At 42.3% G+C, this 20,172-nt stretch overlaps 1 protein-coding gene across 3 annotated transcripts in view; it reads right to left on the bottom strand.

Annotated features, from left to right (window-relative positions):
• KCNQ4 (potassium voltage-gated channel subfamily Q member 4) overlaps positions 1-20,172 on the bottom strand; it is a 231,963-nt gene that overhangs the window by 51,950 nt on the left and 159,841 nt on the right. For all 3 annotated transcript variants that reach the window (XM_073615414.1, XM_073615415.1, XM_073615413.1), the window contains exons 4-5: positions 1,483-1,658; positions 630-755 (exon numbers count right to left, since the gene is read on the bottom strand). In XM_073615414.1, coding sequence (XP_073471515.1) covers positions 630-755; positions 1,483-1,658 — 302 coding nt within the window. The remainder of the gene's footprint in view (positions 1-629; positions 756-1,482; positions 1,659-20,172) is intronic.

Consider the following 20,172-nt stretch of genomic DNA (forward strand, 5'->3'; position numbering starts at 1 on the left):
TGCTACATTTTTGATGCACTAAAATATAGTTTCCCCTGATCTGTACCAGATCCTAATCTTGCAGTATTTTTATACATTCTCAGGACTCAAAGAGGTAGTCCCAGCATATCTTAGGTGCCTAAAATAGCAAGTTATTTCTTGCTTGAGACGAAACACACTATATTTAAGTTCAGGCGCTGCAAGGGTTGTGTTCCATACTCTGGGAGTGCAAACAAACTGTTTAAACTGTACAATCATCTGATACTCAGTTTGTTAGATAATGTAATTACAATATTTCATGAATCACCTTAGAATGTTATCCTAGAGGAGGTAGCAAAATTATTGGATATTCTTGTTTTAGGTGGAATGAGGTCTATAGAAAAAACTAAATATTGCATGAATTTAGTAAAATTGCCTATAAATTCTTTTTGTGTCTGTTGTACAGTAGATGTTAAGAAAGGGCATGGCAGTGCAGCTGCTGAAAAAGAGTGAAAAAATGTCATATGAATCAATTATTTTTTGTACGTTTTATTACTTATTAAATTTAACTTTTAAGTGCCAAGAGCAGGCATGTTGAACCTCATACCTCTCAGACATCCCTAAACACTTCACAAGATGCTCATTGTGTCACACATCAGAGGAAGACGTACCGTTCCCCACCAGAGAGAGTCAGCATAGGTTGAAAACTCCTTGTTGGCATCTTTTTCTGCCAAGTAGACCAGGAAGGAGGCAAAGATTAGCACCAGAAAACCAATATACCATGCAGTGATCAGCTCCTGGAGAAAGCAAACACAATTACATGATTTATATTTATGAAGAAAACAAACGTTACTCTGGATTATTATTAGATTTCCATTTACACTTGAACATAGCATATGCAGGCAATTTTGAGACTTAAAAAAAAAAAAGGCACATTTTTAGCAGTGAAGTGGCATACAGGAGCTTCTTTGGGGCAGTCCCAAAAACTTTTAATATGGGAGCACCGAAAAAAAGACAGTAACGTGCATTTTCCCATGAACTCCCATTGAAGTCAATCGTCCCATTCTGCTTCAAAAGTAGCTCATGTACCTTATGGAATTTCAGGCTTTGGTGACTAGAGTGGGTTATAATCACAAGTGCACCTACTATTAGTAAAGTACTAGCCTGACGACTCCCACAGTTGGCACGCTAACATGTGAGTGAAGTGAATGATGTTTCCCCTTCTCATAAAAGTTAAATACCTGGACTTTCCTTATCAAAGTTTAAAGGGTGTGCAAATCTCTACTGGCAATATTTGTGCTGCTTTGTAAAATATCTGTGGGCAACAGGCAAAAAGGCCAACCTGATTCTAAATATGACACAAACATCTAGATTCACAAATGTTGGAGAGCCGCAGGTTGGTCATCTCTGTGTTACAACATGGTCACCTGGCTGAAACTCTGCTTCTGATGTAGCTACAGTTCTGTAGGCTGCACTCATCAAATCTGTACAAAAAGGACAAATGTGGCACCTTTAATAGTTTACCTTGCTGTGAGCATATACCACTGAACCCAACAATTTCCATGTGCCTCCTCTCCGGTCCATGCGCACCATGCGTAGGATCTGCAGGAATCGCATACTGCGTAGAGCTGAGGTTGCGAAGATGTTACCCTGAGTCCCAGCTGCAATAACTGCAAGTGAGGCAACCAGGACAATGAAATCTACGGAAAGTAAAAGGGAAATAAATGAAAGGCAATATTTGTCTCATTTGTCTCCTAATTTATAGATCAGAGTTTACTTACTTGATAAACATTGTATACAAATGGGGGGAAGATAAGAGACTGGATATAGGCCAGGGCTGATTAAACAATATAATCAACAATGTCCTGTTGATACAGTTGCTTTAATATTGGCCAAAATAATTCACTGTTCAACTGCTCTCATGAAAAAATGATCTTCCAAAAAATTGTAATAATTGTGTGTTTTGTAATCATGCATAATTATCATTTCATTTGTACAACAAAGATCTTTCTATGTGTCAATAGTTAATAAAGAAATCTAATCAGGCCTTACTTGAATAATTGAAAGTGTATCTACAGCCAAAACCTTTTTAGTTTTATTATAGAGTGGTGGGGGGTTGGAACCCTTGTTAGGTATTGATGTCTGTGTTTCTGCTAAGGTGGATTTAGCCTTTATTTGTTCTAATGACCATCGTCACTGGGCTAGATAGAGTGGAAATATTTGCATGTGGACTTGCTCTCGTGATAACTGTCTTACTATAGGTTCACATCTATGGGGCTTTGGTTGATGCGTTTTTCAAAATTGGGTCTGGTATGGATTTTAAGGGGAACCCCAAACCAATTTTTTTTTTTTAAATGGCATGGGGTCCCCCCCAAAATCCAGACCCTTATCCGAGCATGTAGCCCAGCAAACATGGGAAAGGGAGGGGGCGAGTGAGTGCCCTCCCTCCTAAACCATTTGCATGTGGACTTGCTCTCATGACAACTGTCTTACTATAGGTTCACATCTATGTGGCTGTGGTTGATGCGTTTTTCAAAATCGGGTCTGGTATGGATTTTGAGGGGAACCCCAAACCATTTTTTTTTTTTAAATGGCATGGGGTCCCCCCAAAATCCAGACCCTTATCCGAGCATGTAGCCCAGCAAACATGGGAAAGGGAGGGGACGAGCGAGTGCCCCCCCTCCTAAACCATACCAGGCCACATGCCCTCAACACGGGGGGGCAGGGGGGTCTCTGCCCCCCCAAAGCACCTTGTCCCTATGTTAAAGGGGATAAGGACCTCTTCCCCACAACCCTGGCCGGTGGTTGTGCTGGTTTGCGGATGGTGGGCTTATTGGAATCTGGAAGATCCTGCCCCCCTCATATGCAAATGAAAATAAAAAAGGTGTAGGCAGTTTTCGACAAGACTTGTTTTTGGTGCGGGTCCATTGAAGTCTATTACATGCAAAACGCAATCTCCTGCCGAAAAAAAAGGTCCCTGACCCTTTCCAAAAATGCACCGGCTGAAAAACGCATTTATGTGATTGTGTACGTTATATAGACAGAAATATGGGAACAGGTGCAGCGCTAATTAGATACGTCAAATGGATCCATAATAGTAGTCCATGAATTGATCAAATGAATGATTGCTGGAGTTGATATCAGATGTTATTGGTATGAAGAAACCACCACCATCACGCAAACACACTGACTTTTACCCTCAGATAGATTGTAGTAAGCATAGGTAATCATCATTATTATCATTATCATTATCATTATGATAATCACAATGGGTGAAAATATCATGCTGGACATTTACACTGATATGGACTGGGTAATGTGTTAGGAAAGAAAGGATGCCGCATGGTTTGATGGAAATTAAAATTATAAACCTACAGAGTGCTAAATTCAAAGACACCCCAAAAATCAAAGTGAAATAATGATAATGATAATAATGATAATGCATTGACTATCATGCTTATTTATATCAAAAGGAATGTGTTATGCCACGTACACACGACCGGTTTACTGTCCTTTGCACAGTATTTCTGCTCTCTACAATGCCTGGAATTTAACCTATAAGTACAGCTAATGCAATTATATCCACTGCAAATCATTAGTTTTTAGCTGTAACCTTTTGGCCAAGATGCATGTCCTCACACCTGAAAATTAAAATAGGCCAAGTACATTTCAAAATAACATATTCCCAGTTGGCCTCTGCAAAATATAGCTTTTGTTGTTGTTGCACTAGCCATATAATAATTCGGTCATAAACTGAAAATTTATTTAGACATCTGCAGACTAAATACAAGACTTTGAAGGCTTAAAGTGTATCAATACCAGAATACCTAAATACCCCTGTCAGGTTTTACAGCTATCTGGGCTGCCGTAAAGAGATTTCCCCTCACTTTCTGTTCTGAGGACAACCATTTACCAGACAGGAAATGAGGAAAAATCTGCAACAGACAACAAAAAAGCTACAAAAGTTTCTAGCATTCCTTTACTTAACTTAAAGTGTATCTAAATGCAAAACCAAAAATGTAGTATTATGCAGCCTACACATACTGAGATGTTGTTGCGTTAGATTTTGTTTAGACTTTTTTCCTTTGTTTTCACCTAGCAATCAGGGAAGGGTGGCTACACTGACTCCTACACTGAATCTATGATTAATCAACATAGCCTCCCTTGGACAGCTGCATTGTTAACCCATGGAGTGGGTAGAGTTAGATGGAGTAGTAGATTTAGATGGACTTTACATAAGTCACTAACAAATTAAAACCTAACTCCAGCTAACACTTTTTAATCTCTTGCTGACCATGTAACATTCAGTTCCTGTGCTTTAATGCCCACACTCCCCACATACAGTGACTTGAAAAAGTATTCAAACCCTCTGAAATTTTCCACATTTTGTCATGTTACAACCAAAAACGTAAATGTATTTTATTGGGATTTTATGTGATAGACCAACTCAAAGTGGCACATAATTGTGAAGTAGAAGGAAAACCAAGAGTGAACTGAGTATGACCTTCTTTTCTGCTCAAACTGAGAGAGACATCCTTTTTACACACAAGTCATCCATAGCCAATAAATTGCAGGAGTAAGGCTATAAGCTCCTGCAGTTTTCCATAAGATCTTCCTGAAAACATACAACCTGTGTTGGCACTGTTCTTCAGAAGAGGGTACACTACCGCATATCTTTTGAAGCTGTCCGATGGTTCACCCATTTTGGGAGGGTGTCAGACAGCTGATCGTTCAGCTTACTTCAGTGGAGTTGGGTGGTCATCCCACTACTATTTACTATTAGGGATGCACCGAAATTTCGGCCGCCAAAACATATGGGCCGAAAATGGCCTTTTCGGCAATTTGCCGAAGGAGAAATCTTGCCGATAATGGCACCGAAAATCACACATGCGCAGTAGCGGTGGGATAACCAGCGGGTGACGTCACTCGTTGTGTGGGCGGCATGCATGTTCCTCGCAGTTAAGGCGCCACACTCGCGTAAGCACATTCCCTGCCGAGACGCTGGAGTTGGAAGCACCTTCCCCGCGGACACTCCTCGTGGTTGTGAGATGCTGCTGGGACCAGAGAGATGCTGCTGGGACCCAAGAGACGGCTTCATAGAGGGCTGCACATAGCATACTCAAGTACGTGAGTGGGCATTGTCCCTCCTGGATGGCTACCATTACTACTACCGGTGAGCATTGCCGCTTTTGCCTTACTTAAACTGACAAATGACAAACAATCCAACTAGTAGTATTATTTATCTTATTATAGTACAGAAACTGAAATGATGATGAATTACTTACTACTTGGCCTATGTTAACAACAAACCAGCACTCCTGCCTTGCAATACTAGTATTTAAAATGTCTGCACTGCAGTACATCTGACTTTTATTTTATATAATTGAACTGATTAAATATGATTTGAAATAGAATGGATTGCAATTGCATGCTATTCTTATTTTTTTGATCTATTCTGTAGTATACTATAAATTAAAATTCATTTGCTTGTTGTCATTGAATTTGTCAGCATAGTATAAGTTATACTACACTGCACTGTGTTCTGGGAACTGTGTATGTAACACAACACAGCGCGCCCCGTTCACAAAGAGCTGTGCGACTTGCGCATGCGCAGTAGGAAACGGGCAGTGAAGCCGCAAGGCTCCATTGCCTGTTTCCCTTAGTTTGAATGGCGGTGCTGGAACCTGAGAGCCGAGGGATGGGTCGGCCTCGAACGGCCAACATCGCATGCACCAGGGACAGGTAAGTGTGCTTTTTAAAAGTCAGCAGCTATAGTGTTTGTAGCTGCTGACTTTTACATTTTCTTTTTAGCTTGCCCACCGCTTTAATAAATATATATTATATTGATTGCACACTGTCATGTTTAAAAAATTAATGCGCTTGCTGTCATGTCAGTGTAGTATAACTTATACTACGCTGACAAAGTGACAAATTCAATGTCAACAAGCGGATACATTTTATAGTATATTACAGAATAGCTCAAAAAAATAAAATAGCATGCAATTGCAATCCATTGTATTCCATTTCAAATCAAATTTTATTTAATCAGTTCAATTATATAAAAATCTTTTTGGTACAAGTCAGATGTACTGCAGTGCAGACATAACTACCTTGCATGGCAAGAGCTGCACCGTAAAAAAAAAAGAAAAAAGATTGGTTAGTTTTATTATTTTTTAAAGCTGCTTCCTGGGGTTTAGCGTTTAAATTGATTTTGTCCTTTTTTTTCCCCTCAGATTTCACTCCCACTATAGAGCATTCTATGCTATTGTTCTGCGCTACCAGCAAAGGTGGACCATGTCTGCAGTGTGGAAATATTTTAAAGTTTCTGATAAAAGAGCCCAAATTTGCAATCTGCAGTCTTTGGTCAGCAGAAATTTCAAGAGGCGGTACAGTGCCAAGCCATTTTTCAACAACAGGTTTGATACACCACCTGAAAACACGTCATCCAGTGCAGCATTCAGAATACAAGAAAACAGTGCCGCTTTCAAAAAGTGCCTCAGGCTTAACACCATCTGTGGCCACTATCTCTGAAAAGGTTAAAAAAATTTGCAAGTGACAGTCCCAAAGCTCATACCAATACAAATAAAATCATGGAATTTATTGCATTAGACGACCAGCCATTCTCTGTTGTGGAAGACATTGGATTCCGTAGGCTCATGCAACATATTGAGCCACGTTACTCACTACCAAACATATGCTACTTTGCAGATACCTGTCTACCTGAATTGTTTTGCAGTGTTAGAAAACACGTTCATGAGCTCATGACTACAGACATCATAGCAATCAGTTTTACTACCGACATTTGGAGTTCAGACGTCAGTCCAACGAGCATGCTTAGCCTGACAGCGCAGTGGATAGATGACAAATTTCAATTGCAAAACATCCTACTTAACGCACGTGAGTTTGTTGGATCACATACTGCAGCAGCAATATATGATGCTTTAAAAACCATGTTTGATACTTGGCACATTGAGAAGTCTAAAGTGCATTTAATTGTCCAAGATAATGTGCGGTACATGGCAAAGGCAATGGAGGACAGTGAACTTAAAAGCATACCGTGTATGGCGCACACACTGCAATTGGCTGTGAATGAAGGATTGCTGAGTCAGCGCACCATATCTGATATCGTATCAAAAGGAAGAAAAATTGTGAGTCACTTTAAGCATTCTCCGCTTGCTTATTCCAGATTACAAGCTTTGCAGATACAGTTTGGAATGCCACCGAAACGACTGCAGCAAGATGTAGCCACTCGTTGGAACAGCACCTTCTATATGCTGCAAAGTCTTTTTGAACAAAAGCATGTTTTAGCTGCATACATTGCAGATTATGAGCTTCTGGCAACACTGAGCGCACATCAGTGGATGTTAGTTGAAAATAGTTTGTCTCTTCTATCTCCATTTGAACAGTTAACAAAAGAAATAAGCTCAACTAATGCTTCCATTGCTGAAGTTATTCCCTTGATTTCTGCACTGAAGCGTCTGCTAGGAAAAAAGATAGAAACAGACCATGGTGTAAAAACGGCTAAAACCACTCTACTGGAGGCCGTTACCAACCGGTTTCAGGACACCGAGTCCAACCCACTGTACTGCATTGCAACAGTTCTAGATCTAAAGAGCATTATTTTAATGTGGAGAAAAAGCAGCGTGCACGGGAAATGATACAGGCACAAATGGAGGTGGTGGAAGCATCTGGTGAAGGAGTTTCGAGGTGTAGCACAGAGGAAAGTGAGAAGAAACAGTTGCATACAAGTTAAGAGGAACACTCCCTCCATATCTGATATGTCTGAAGAAATTTTTCATGAATGCACCCCGGTCCATAGCAGTGCCACAACAAGTGCAGCTATTCAACAGCTGGACATTTATTTAGCTGAACAGCCTATCGCCAGAAGCGTCAATCCCCTTGAGTACTGGTGCATCAACAAACAACATTTTCCTTTGCTTTCACAGATTGCACGCAGATATTTATTTGCCCCAAGCACCAGTACAGAGAGTGAGAGACTATTCAGTCTAGCATCTCATATTCTTGATGAGAAGAGAAACCGTCTCTCCTGTGAGAAAGCTGAACAACTTTTGTTCTTAAAGCGAAATCTGCCACTTTTACTGAAATAGATTTATAAATCTGTAGCATAGACCAATTAATTTACCATGTTGAACATAGTAAATGAATTGGTATTGGACTGTGCTATTTGACAATTGGAACATACAACATAGTATGACTGACTACCTAGTATGTTCCAATTGTCTAGTTGTGCCATTTGTTGGTTGTTCATTGTAGTTCTTCTACAGTTTTTGCACTTCTTCAATTTATGAGAGAACTCCAGCTTTTGAACTACTGTACACATACATAGTTTGTTGCAGTTGGGCCAAACTATGTCTCTCTGTAAGCTGTCAGCATGTTTATGTGTTCTGTATGTGTGGTTGTCTACATACTACTATACAGTATACCGCACTGTGTTCCGGGTATGGGCTGAGACTTCCAGAAACACAGACTAGTCTACATTGCTTGCTGTGATTGGCTGAGCACTGCTTCTGTAGACCAGACTGTAGACTAGTCTGTGTTCCGGGAAGTCTCCGCCCATACCCGTGGGCCAGAACACAGTGCGGTACACTGTATGACTATGCATGTAATCCGCAGCTACATACATACACTTTTATCGCACATGCACCCACTGACACCTTAGGGAGAGAGAACTGAATTACTAGTTCTGATTTAAGTTGAAAATTAATAAAATAAAATAAAAAAGTCTTCTTAGTCTTAGGCATTTTTATATTATTTATTTATTATTTTATGCCTGTTTTGTTTTGTTTTTATTTTATTTTGTTGTTATGGTGCAATGTGCACTGACTGCAGTCTGCACTGCAGGATATGCTGTAGTTACTTTAATTTATTTATTATAATTTTGTATTTTATTTGATTATCTTCTGTGTCCACTGTCTAATTTATGTGGGTTGCTTTTTTATTAAAGTTCTTATTATTTACATAACTGGATTGTACTATGCTTTTATTCATAACTTTTTTTGTATAATATATAAAAAAAAGCCATTTTCGGTATCTGCCAGTTTCGTTATCGTTTTCGGTTTTCAGCCTAGTGTATTTTTCATTCTCAAAAGTTTTGTAATACTTGGTACCCCTGGACGGCTTTTATGGGCGCTTTTGAATACCAGGAGTTGTTGCACCCATCTGACGTGAGGTGACGTAAACTACCTGGATATTTCCCTGTGGCTTGTCCTCCAGGATAGGATTGGCAATTGTATCTATGAGCCCATGGCAAAGTAGGCATTACTGACTTATAACAAACATCCCGAAATCTCTAGCCCTTGGGGCAAGATTCAAAAATTTATCTTAGGACACAATGGATAATTAAGTGGTATTAAACCCAACAACAAAAATGTATTATATTACAGCCTACCAATCCTTAGATTGGTGTCTGCATTAGGCTTTTTTTATTTTCACCTGTTGATCCAGACAGTAAGTGTGCCATTTTTCATTTTTTTTGGTGTGGAAGTTAGAAGGTTAAGATAAACCATTTAACAGTAACAGGGGTGTTTATAATGGTCAGCTTTTGTTTACTTATGTAAACCTTAATCCCAAAAGCAAAAAAAACTGTTGCTTTAACTGTATAAAAAGTGCAAGTTTGGCTTTAATTTTCTAGTCAAATCCATCTAAGCCTGCTAGTACATCAAACACTATCCTCATAGGCGTGCACACAGGGTGAGGGTTTGCCGGATGTACCTGGGTACACCCTAATCACCCCGTGCAGCACTGATTCCCTCTGCTGCCTGCCCACCCCCACCCTCCATGCTCCCCCACCTGCAGCACTGCCAGCTTCTCTCCTTTCCTCTGCTGTCGGCTACTGTGGGGGGTGTTTCATGATGGAAAGCAGGTAGCCGATTGCTCCTGTGTCCATTCATGACTGAAGAATAGTAAACTGTGTGTACTATGCTTCAGTTTGTGAATGAATAGGCAGCCTCTCAGCACAGAGCACTCCCCATTCATTCAATGTCCAATGCAGCTGAGGCATCTCTGGTTTATTCATTTTATAAGAGGGTATGTGTCTGTGCGTGTATATGTGTGTGTATATATATATATATATATATATATATATATATATATATATATACACACACACACACACACACACACACACACACACACACACAAACACACATGTGTGTTTGAGCGCTTGGGTACACACCCTAATGCAAAGGGCTGCGCACAGCTATGACTATCCTCTTTTCCAGATTGACATTCCTGCTGCTTCATTCATTCATAATAACAATCTAAGAAAGCAAGTGTGACTGTCTGAATCACCACAGGTGAAAAGAAAATAAAAAAACGTAAAAAAAAAACGAATGCAGACACCACATTTAAGGATTGGTAAGCTGCAATATGATACATTTTTGTATTTAATTCCACTTTAAAGTGGATCTTCGCAAATGTGCCACTTACAGGGAGAACATGCAATCTCCAGGCAGATGGTGCCGTGGTTGGGATTTGAACCAGCGACCCTTTAAACACAGTTTATACAGTTTCTATAAAAACAGTTTACTCTCATCACATACACCACTGGCATCAGTATTCTGCAACCTGATTTTTCCACCAGGCTTTAGACTCCTAACTTTCCAATGGTGGATTACAAAGGATTTATAAAAATAAGAAATGTTTTCGCACATGAAGGTATGCATCTCTTTAAACCTCAACATCAATTACCTCATAATACTGTAGCTGCTCACTTTTAAGATAAGGACACTTACCTGTCTAGGGATCCAGCACCGTCCTCGCCTGAGCCGATTCTTTAATTGGCTTCGGGTACAGGTGCTGACATCTTCACAAAGGGAAAACGGTTGTGAAGCCTTGTGGCTTCACAGCTGGTTTCCTACTGCACATGCATAAGCTGCGCTGTGCTTTGTGAATGGTCCCACAGTCTTCTGGAACCTGTGATGTGTCCCAGAAGGCTGCAGGGGAAGGAGGGGGCCAAACGTCCGCTTGGGTCACCGTCGCGATCCGACTGGAAGTGGGAGCAGGTACCTGTTAAAAGCAGGTACCCGTTTATCCCCCAAAAAAGTGCCAATTATCAAAGAGGAAGGGGGGAGGATGCAAATAATTAGATCTTCCCCTTTTGGGTGAAGTTCCGCTTTAACTGGGTCTTGATCAATGATAAGATGACAAGTATAATAAATAATACACAAAATAAAGTTAAACTGATGTGGAATCCAATACAACTCCACCAAGTAATCTTCATCACATGATACCTGCAACAGAGATCTCTGTTCCCCCTCACCCTCCTTCTTTTCGGCTTTCTTTTTTCTTATGATTGCTATTTCTTCACTGGTAATAACCTGCCTAGCTGTTTGGTAGGCCCTTTGATAACTATACTACGAGGGACATTCAAGTCAAACCGGGACTTTTGAGTTTATACAATAAAAGAACAAATTTCAAGGAGTGGAAACTGCATTTATTCTTTGACATACTCCCCTGCTATATTTATACACTTATCCCAGTGTTTAGCTAATGCCTGGAAAGCTTCGGCATAGAAAGATTTGTCAGTACGCCTGAACCATCCTAGGACAGCCTGCTTCACTTCAGTGCTGAAATGTGGACCTCTGAGGAACTCTTTTAGTGGTCCAAACAGATAAATTTGTCTCTTGTGCAATTTCACACCAGGTTATGCTTCGATTATCCAGGATCAGGCATTCCAAGTGCTAAATGTTCACAGGGATAACTGCTGGGCTGGGAACCACCACGGCCGGGATCGTCACTGACGGACATGCGGTTATCTTTGAAAGGTTTACACTAGCCATCATTAAGTGGTGGTCCGCGCTCCGGGCACAGCCCGTGGGACGCTTCTGCCCGGACCGTCAGTGTAGTACCAGTCATTGGTTTGCTGGGAATGCAGGTTTCCCAGCAACCAATGACATAGCGTGTGTGCGCCCCGCCTCCTGCTCCTCACCTCGGCTCTTACTCCCGGCGGAACGTGGTGTCACGCACACACCCCACCCCCTGCTGTTTGCGGCTCCCGGCTCTCATGCAAGGTATATCTCACAGCTTCCGTCCCCTGCAGCTTGCCGAATGTGCTCTCTCCTGTCCTCAAGGTATGTGGGGCATAATCTGTTAAAGTGCACACTGATGGGCAGAATGCGTTAAGGTGCACACTGATGGGCATATTTTCTTAAGGGGCACACTGTTGGGCACATTTTGTTGTGCCTATCAGAGTGCCCCGTAACATAAAATGTGCCCATCAGGGTGCCCCTTAACATGAAATGTGCCCATTAGAATGCTACTTATTTCATGTTAAGGGTCATGCTGATGGGCATATTTTATGTTAAGGGTCACTCTGATGGGCATATTTTATGTTAAGGGGCACTCTGATGAGCATATTTTATGAGCAACATGATGAGCACATTTTATGTTAAGGGGCACACAGATGGGCACAGCAAAATGTGCCCAATAGCAAGCCCCTTAACATAAAATGTACCCATCACAGTGCCCCCTAACATAAAATAAGGGGCATGCTGATGGGCACATTTTATTTTAAGGAGTCACACTGATGGGGACACTTGATGTATAAGGGGCACTTTGACGGGAATACCTAATGTAAGGTGGCACAGTGAAGGGGACACCTGATGTAAAGGGGCACTCTGATGGGGACACCTGATGTAAAGGGGCACTCTGATGGGGACACCTGATGTAAGGGGGCACTCTGATGGGGACACCTGATGTAAAGGGGCACTCTGATGGGGACACCTGATGTAAAGGGGCACTCTGATGGGGACACCTGATGTAAGGGGGCACTCTGAGAACACCTGATGTAAAGGGGCACTCTGATGGGGCCCCCTGATGTAAAGGGGCACTCTAAAGGGGACCCCTGATGTAAAGGGACACTCTGATGGGGACACCTGATGTAGGGGGGCACTGTGAGGGGGACAATTGATGTAAGGTGGCACTCTGATGGGGACACCTGATGTAAGGGGGCACTCTGATGGGGACACCTGATGTAAGGAGGCACTCTGATGGGGACCCCGATGTAAGGTGGCACTCTGATGGAGACCCTTGATGCAAAGTGCAAAGTGGCACTCTGATGGGCACACCTAATGTAAAGGAACACTCTGATGGGGACACCTGATGTAAAGGGACACTCTGATGATGGCACCTAATGTAAGGGGACACTCTGATGGGGACAAATGATGTAAGGGGGCACACTGATGGGAGACACCAGATGAAAGGGAGCCTTCTGATGAAGAAACCTGATGGGAATACCTGATATAAGGGGTACCCTGATGGTGGCAACTGATTTATGGGGGTAGTCTGATGGGGGCACCCAATGTAATGAATTACTCTGGTAGGGGAACCTGATGTAAGGGGGAACACTATTGGGGACACTTACATTCACAGAGTATTATCTGCCTGGAGTTTGCATGTTCTCCCTGTGCCTGCGTGGGTTTCCTCCGGGTACTCCGGTTTCCTCCCACACTCCAAAGACATGCTGGTAGGTTAATTGGATCCTGTCTAAACTGTCCCTAGTATGTATGAATGTGAGTTAGGGACCTTAGATTGTAAGCTCCTTGAGGGTAGGGACTGATGTGAATGTACAATGTATATGTAAAGCGCTGCGTAAATTGACGGTGCTATATAAGTAACTGAAATAAATAAATAAATATTACCAGAGTGTGTGGAGGAAACCATAAGAAAAGCACCAGAGAGCGCGGCTTGCTCCAAAAAAAGGAAAGAAGACGTGTACAATCTTTCAAGGCACAGACTTGTGATTCGGACCTTGGTCGGAATTTTTTTTTAGTGTTCGGACCTCCTTGAATTTTAATTCACTACCCCTGGTTTACACCATTCAAATGTCTTACTGCAGCTGAGCGTCTCATATGGACTGTGCTTGAAGTCTTCTGTAGATATCCATGGGATTTTACTCCTTCGTTCACAAGAAACTTCATCACCACACTCTGTTTTATGTACGCACTAACACTGTTGTCTGCCATCTTGATTAACAGTCTCTGAACTGGCCTGCGACATGTTCTAGGACACGCTTGCTGCTTACTACTGTAGTACTGCCATACTAGCATCCCTTTTTATACCTGTAAAATTAAAAATCCCAGTTTGACTTGAACGCCCCTCGTAGTATATCTGGGAGATATTCAGACCTCTTTGGTGACCACTTTTATTCCATCTTGTGTTTGGTGGAGGTTGGAGCTTCTTTATACTTCTTGGGTAGGTAGGTTCTCTTTATTTTGTGATTACTTAATACAATTGGGTTCATTTCCTAAAGGCAAATAGGCTGTTTACTTTGCAAGGGAATTTTCTCCAGAGCTTAGTAAATGTAGCGAAACATTTCTTAACCACTTGCAGTTGTATACTGCGGAACAATGGTTCTCCTGGGCGAAATCCTGTACGGGTACGTTGTACCCTTTTTCGGCCACCAGAGGGCTGGACCCGATGCACGTGGCTGGCGGGCACGATCGCGCGCAGGAACACCAGCACGAGGATTTGTGTGTGTAAACACACAAATCCCTGTGCTGTCAGAGGAGAGGAGCCATATTGTTTGTTCCTACTAAGTAGGAAAAACGATATGGCTCCTCTCCTAGACAATCCTATCCCCATACAGTTAGGGAACACACGATTAACCCCTTGATAGCCCCCTAGTGTTAATCCCTTCCCTGCCAGTGACATTTACACAGTAATCAATGCATTTTATAGTACTGATTGCTGTATAAATGCCAATGGTCCAAAAAAAGTGTCAAATGCCTCCGATCTGTCCATCGCAATGTCACAGTACTGCTAAAAATTGCAGATCACCACCCCTACTAGTAAAAAAATAAAATAATAAAAATGCCATAAATCTTTCCCATAGTTTGCAGACACTATAACTTTTGCGCAAACAAATCAATATATGCTTATTGCGATTTTTTTAACCAAAAATATGTAGAAGAATATATATTGGCCTAAACTGCCGAAGAAATTTTTTTTTTTGTAAATTTTGGGGATAATTATTATAGCAAAAAGTCAAAAATATTGTTTTCTTTCTTTTTTTGTTTATAGCGCAAAAAATAAAAACCGCAGAGGTGATCAAATACCACCAAATGAAAGCTTTATTTTTAGGGGAAAAAAGGACGCACATGTCTTCTGGGTACAGTGTCAAACGACCGCGCAATTGTCAGTTAAAGCAACGCAGTGCCAAACTGTAAAAATTGCTCTGGTCAGCAAGGGGGTAAAATCTTCCGGGGATTCAGCGTTTAAGCTCTGTGGAAAAGTGAAAATGATGCTTCATCTCATTTACTAAACTCTGGAGCAACTGCACTTGAATAGTGCAACTATCCTTGCAAAGTGAACAGCATATTTGGCTTTAGTTAATCAACCCCTACGGCTTCTGTGGTTGTTGTGCACTCAAAATAAGTGATCATTTGTAAATAGATAAAAAATTACGAGTTTTAGACCCCTTTCACACTGGGGCGGTTTGCAGGCGTTATTGCGCTAAAAATACCGCCTGCAAACCGCCCCTAAACAGCCTCCGCTGTTTGTTCAGTGTGAAAGCCCGAGGGCTTTCACACTGAAGCGGTGCGCTGGCAGGACTGTAAAAAAAGTCCTGCGAGCCGCATCTTTGGAGCGGTGAAGGAGCGGTGTGTTCACCGCTCCTAAACCGCTCCTTCCCTTTGAAATCAATGGGACAGCGCGGCTATACCGCGGTAATACTGCGGCTATAGCCGCGCTGTACGAGTGGGTTTAACCCTTTTTCGGCCGCCAGCGGGGGTTAAAACTGCACCGCTAGCGGCCGAATACAGCCGCAAAAACGACGGTAAAACAGCGCTAAAAATAGCGCTGTTTTACCGCCGACGCCCCCACCGCCCCAGTGTGAAAGGGCCTTACAGATATATCTTTAATTTTAAAAAGCAGTTCAATGGTCAGTTGACGTCACAAGCCCAGAATATATACATTTTACAACTGGTGTATAAGAGCAATATGCACATTTCTTTGCTAAAATGCACTAAAAAAAACCCATTCTGGGTTACTATAGTTTAGAAATATTTACATTTACATTTATTTAATTCAGACACTGATCATCAGGCTCTGTTTCCCCTACTGCGAGTTGTTGTGCGACTTGACACATGTGAAGTCGCATGACAAGTCAAAATTCATGTATGTCAATGGTCCCTGTTCTAACTGGTGCAACCCAAGTCACAGCGACTCCAAAAAAGGTTTTTGTACTACTTTGTTCCGATTTTGGGGCAACTTGTTTTCCCATGTTTCTCACCAGTCGCATGACATCGCATCAAAAAAATCGCATTGCAAAGTCGTACTGTAAATTGTGCAACTTTGGGGTCGCAATAGCGGAAACCAAGCTTTACACCATTAACTGGGATGTGCTAGAGTTCAGTTACAGACACAAAATATTTCTACAAGAAAAGCATATGAATGTTTAATACTTATTTAAACTATTTATCAAAGTCATAAAGGCTTCATAGAATCCACAAAATGTTGTCAATTCAAGCAGAGCAAATATTGACTGTATCGTGTAAAAAAGCATGGTCAATGAATACTAAAATATTTTTCCACAATACCGAAAGTAGCTATGCACAACGGACTAAAAAAAAAAAAAAAAGCTGCTTTCAGCATATTTAAATGCTGTGTGTGATCATGTGAAGAGCCCTGTGGGGACAAATGATCCTTACTCCATCTCATGTGCCATTTTCAAGGTAACTGGTCTAAAGACTGCACACCTTAAGTGAATTGTATTAATTGTGTCTGATTCAACCATCCAGTTTTCCCGATTTTGCAGAGCAAGTGAAAAAAAAAATAGTGAAAAAAAGCTGTCTAAGAAATTTCCTGCTTGCCATATTGTTCTCTCAACCTGGATTCTCACTCGCAGTTGTTACCTGTATGATGCCTGCAAACTAATTCAACTGGCAGTGGCAACTAACCCAGCAAGTTTGGATAGCCTTTAACTTCAGGAAACCTAAAAACCACCCCCACACTCCAAGGGTTATCAGCCCATTTATGTCTAGAGGCTGAAAAAGCCGTTTTACTTACATGATACTCTGCTTCTCCAGCGGGCGCTCTCCTATGCTCCAGTGGTGGATTGTTCCTCTGCGTATTCACATTCAATGCAGGGCTTTGGCCCCTACATTGAAAGTGATGACATCAGAGGACCTTAGACTCCTGGGGCATAGGGGCAAAGGGGCTGTAAAGACCAGTCTAGCAGCATAGAGGCGCTTGCAGGAATGTTGGATCAGGTAAGTAAAAGTGCTTTATCAAGTCCTCTAGATCAGAGGCCCCAAACCCCTCTGTTAGGAAACAGGCCGCACAGCAGGAATTCACAAGGGAATGGAGAGCTGCCAGAGTGCTTTACTGCTCCAGCAGCAGTCTGTTCCCGGCTGCTGTAAGGGACAGTGTGGTGCACAATTCAGCACGATTTTTTTGTTTTGTACAAACTTTATTTGAAGTGTTCATGGCAATGAAGTGAACATTGCCATGCAATTCGGCATGGTACTTGGCACACTGCAGCTCAGGCATAGGCCGTGTTAAAGTGTAAATGGGGCACATAGGAAGCAATTGTTTTCTGTGTGTCCTTGCAGTGACAGACATCTTACAATGCAGTAAAACGTTTGTCACCGCTAGGGTTGCCACGTGTCCAGTTTTTGACACATGTGCCCGGGTTTCAACCCGCCTGAAACCAGGACACATATAGCAACAGTTCAACCGTTCTGTGACCAGTGGCCCCGGCCGCAACATCTAGAGCGACTCGTCCCCATTCCCGTGCCCGTCATTAATTTTACACTGTCACACACATACTACCTGTGCGCTCCGAGCCCAGCTCAGCGATGGGCAGCGGGCACCCTGTAATTGGCTGAATGGGTCACGTGCGGGCGGTGGAGCTGGTCACATGTGGAGGCGGGGCTGGACTGTGGGTGATCGCGGCCCCCGGAGTCCATGCAGACTGGCCCATTATGCTTTTACTTTGCAGGGGAAAAAGGAGGAAGTAAAACCCATCAGGGTTTACTTCCTCTTTAAGTTCACTGCTTTACTGTAAATGACTGAGGATTCAATATGTTCCCATATACGAATAACTATGATACTGTAAAACGAGTTGTATTCTTTGCAGTATAACTTAATTGTACCCATCTGAATAACAAATGTGCCATGCTTTTCTGTCATTAAAAGATTACTACTTTATTTAGCGACTGCAACTGCTCGTAAATTTAATGAAAATGCATATAGAATACAGCACAGGTTTTGTATTTCTGCTGCATATTCACCTGAATTCTCCATCAGTATTTCGGTTGTGCAGCATGAGGGCATTGCTCTATGGTGTTTTTCTCTCATGATATAAAGAAATTGTGACGTTCTTTGTGTAAAAACTTGCTGAACAGTCTTATTTCACCTCAAACAATCTATCTAGTAGCCATGACAATGCTGGCTCTGCAATATCTCCCAGTTAAACATCTCTTCAAACCTTCCTGCTCCGTTACAAGGGGAGACAAAACCCCACTGTGCAGCTGTTGTACTGACGGGGGTGAGATAGAGGGAGGAAAAAAGGCTGTGTCCCAGAGGAATAGTAACATCTGTAGACAGGGAGTAACAACGGAGGGGAAAAATAGGGAAAAAAGAAGAAAAGACCAGCCAACGTACAAGCAAATATACATTTAAAATGTATCTAAACCCAGGAACAAAAATCTGATACACAGTATCTCACAAAAGTGAGTACACCCCTCACATTTTTGTAACTATTTTACTATATCTTTTCACGTGACAACACTGAAGAAATTACGCTTTGCTACAATGTAAAGTAGTGAGTGTACGGCTTGTATAACATTTTAAATTTTGCCATTAATGTCTAAACCGCTGGCAACAAAAGTAAGTACACCCCTAAGTGAAAATGTCCAAATTGGGCCCAATTAGCCATTTTCCCTCCCCGGTGTCATGTGACTCGTTAGTGTTACAAGATCTTAGGGGTGAATGGGTAGCAGGTGTGTTAAATTTGGTGTTCGCTCTCACTCTCTCATACTGGTCACTGGAAGTTCAACATGGCACCTCATGGCAAAGAACTCTCTGAGGATCTGAAAAAAAGAATTGTTGCCCTACATAAAGATGGCCTAGGCTATACAAAGATTGCCAAGACCCTGAAACTGAACTGCAGCATGGTGGTCAAGACCATACAGCGTTTTAAGAGGACAAGTTCCACTCAGAACAGGCCTCGCCATGGTCGACCAAAGAAGTTGAGTGCACGTGCTCAGCATCATATCTAGAGGTTGTCTTTGGGAAAGAGACATATGAGTGCTGTCAGCATTGCTGCAGAGGTTGAAGGGGTGGGGGGTCAGCCTGTCAGTGCTCAGACCATACGCCGCACACTGCATCAAATTGGTCCGCATGGCTGTCACCCAAGAAGGAAGCCTCTTCCAAAGATGATGCACAAGAAAGCCTGCAAACAGTTTGCTGAAGACAAGAAGACTAAGGACATGGATTACTGGAACCATGTCCTGTGGTCTGATGAGACCAAGATAAACTTATTTGGTTCAGATGGTGTCAAGCGCGTGTGGTGGCAATCAGGTGAGGAGGCAACAAGTGTGTCTTGCCTACAGTCTAAGCATGGTGGTGGGAGTATCATGGTCTGGGTCTGCATGAGTGCTGCCGGCACTGGGGAGCTACAGTTCATTGAGGGAACCATGAATGCCAACATGTCCTCTGACATACTGAAGCAGAGCATGATCCCCTCCCTTCAGAGACTGGGCCGCAGGGCAGTATTCCAACATTATAACGACCCCAAACACACCTCCAAGACGACCGCTGCCCTGCTATAGAAGCTGAGGGTAAAGGTGATGGACTGGCCAAGCATGTCTCCAAACCTAAACCCTATTGAGCATCTGTGGGGCATTCCAACGGAGGGTGAAGGAGCGCAAGGTCTCTAATATCCACCAGCTCCGTGATGTCATCATGGAGGAGTGGAAGAGGACTCCAGTGGCAACCTGCGAAGCTCTGGTGAACTCCATGCCCAAGAGGGTTAAGGTAGTGCTGGAAAATAATGGTGGCCACACAAAATATTGACACTTTTGGCCCAATTTGGACATATTCGCTTTTGTTGCCAGCGGTTTAGACATTAATGGCTGTGTGTTGAGTTATTTTGAGGGAACAGCAAATTTACACTGTTATACAAGCTGTACACTCATTACATTACATTGTAGCAAAGTGTCATTTCTTTAGTGTTGTCACATGAAAAGA

The sequence above is a fragment of the Aquarana catesbeiana genome, linkage group LG02, assembly GCF_042186555.1.
Source record: "Aquarana catesbeiana isolate 2022-GZ linkage group LG02, ASM4218655v1, whole genome shotgun sequence".
NCBI lineage: Eukaryota > Metazoa > Chordata > Amphibia > Anura > Ranidae > Aquarana > Aquarana catesbeiana.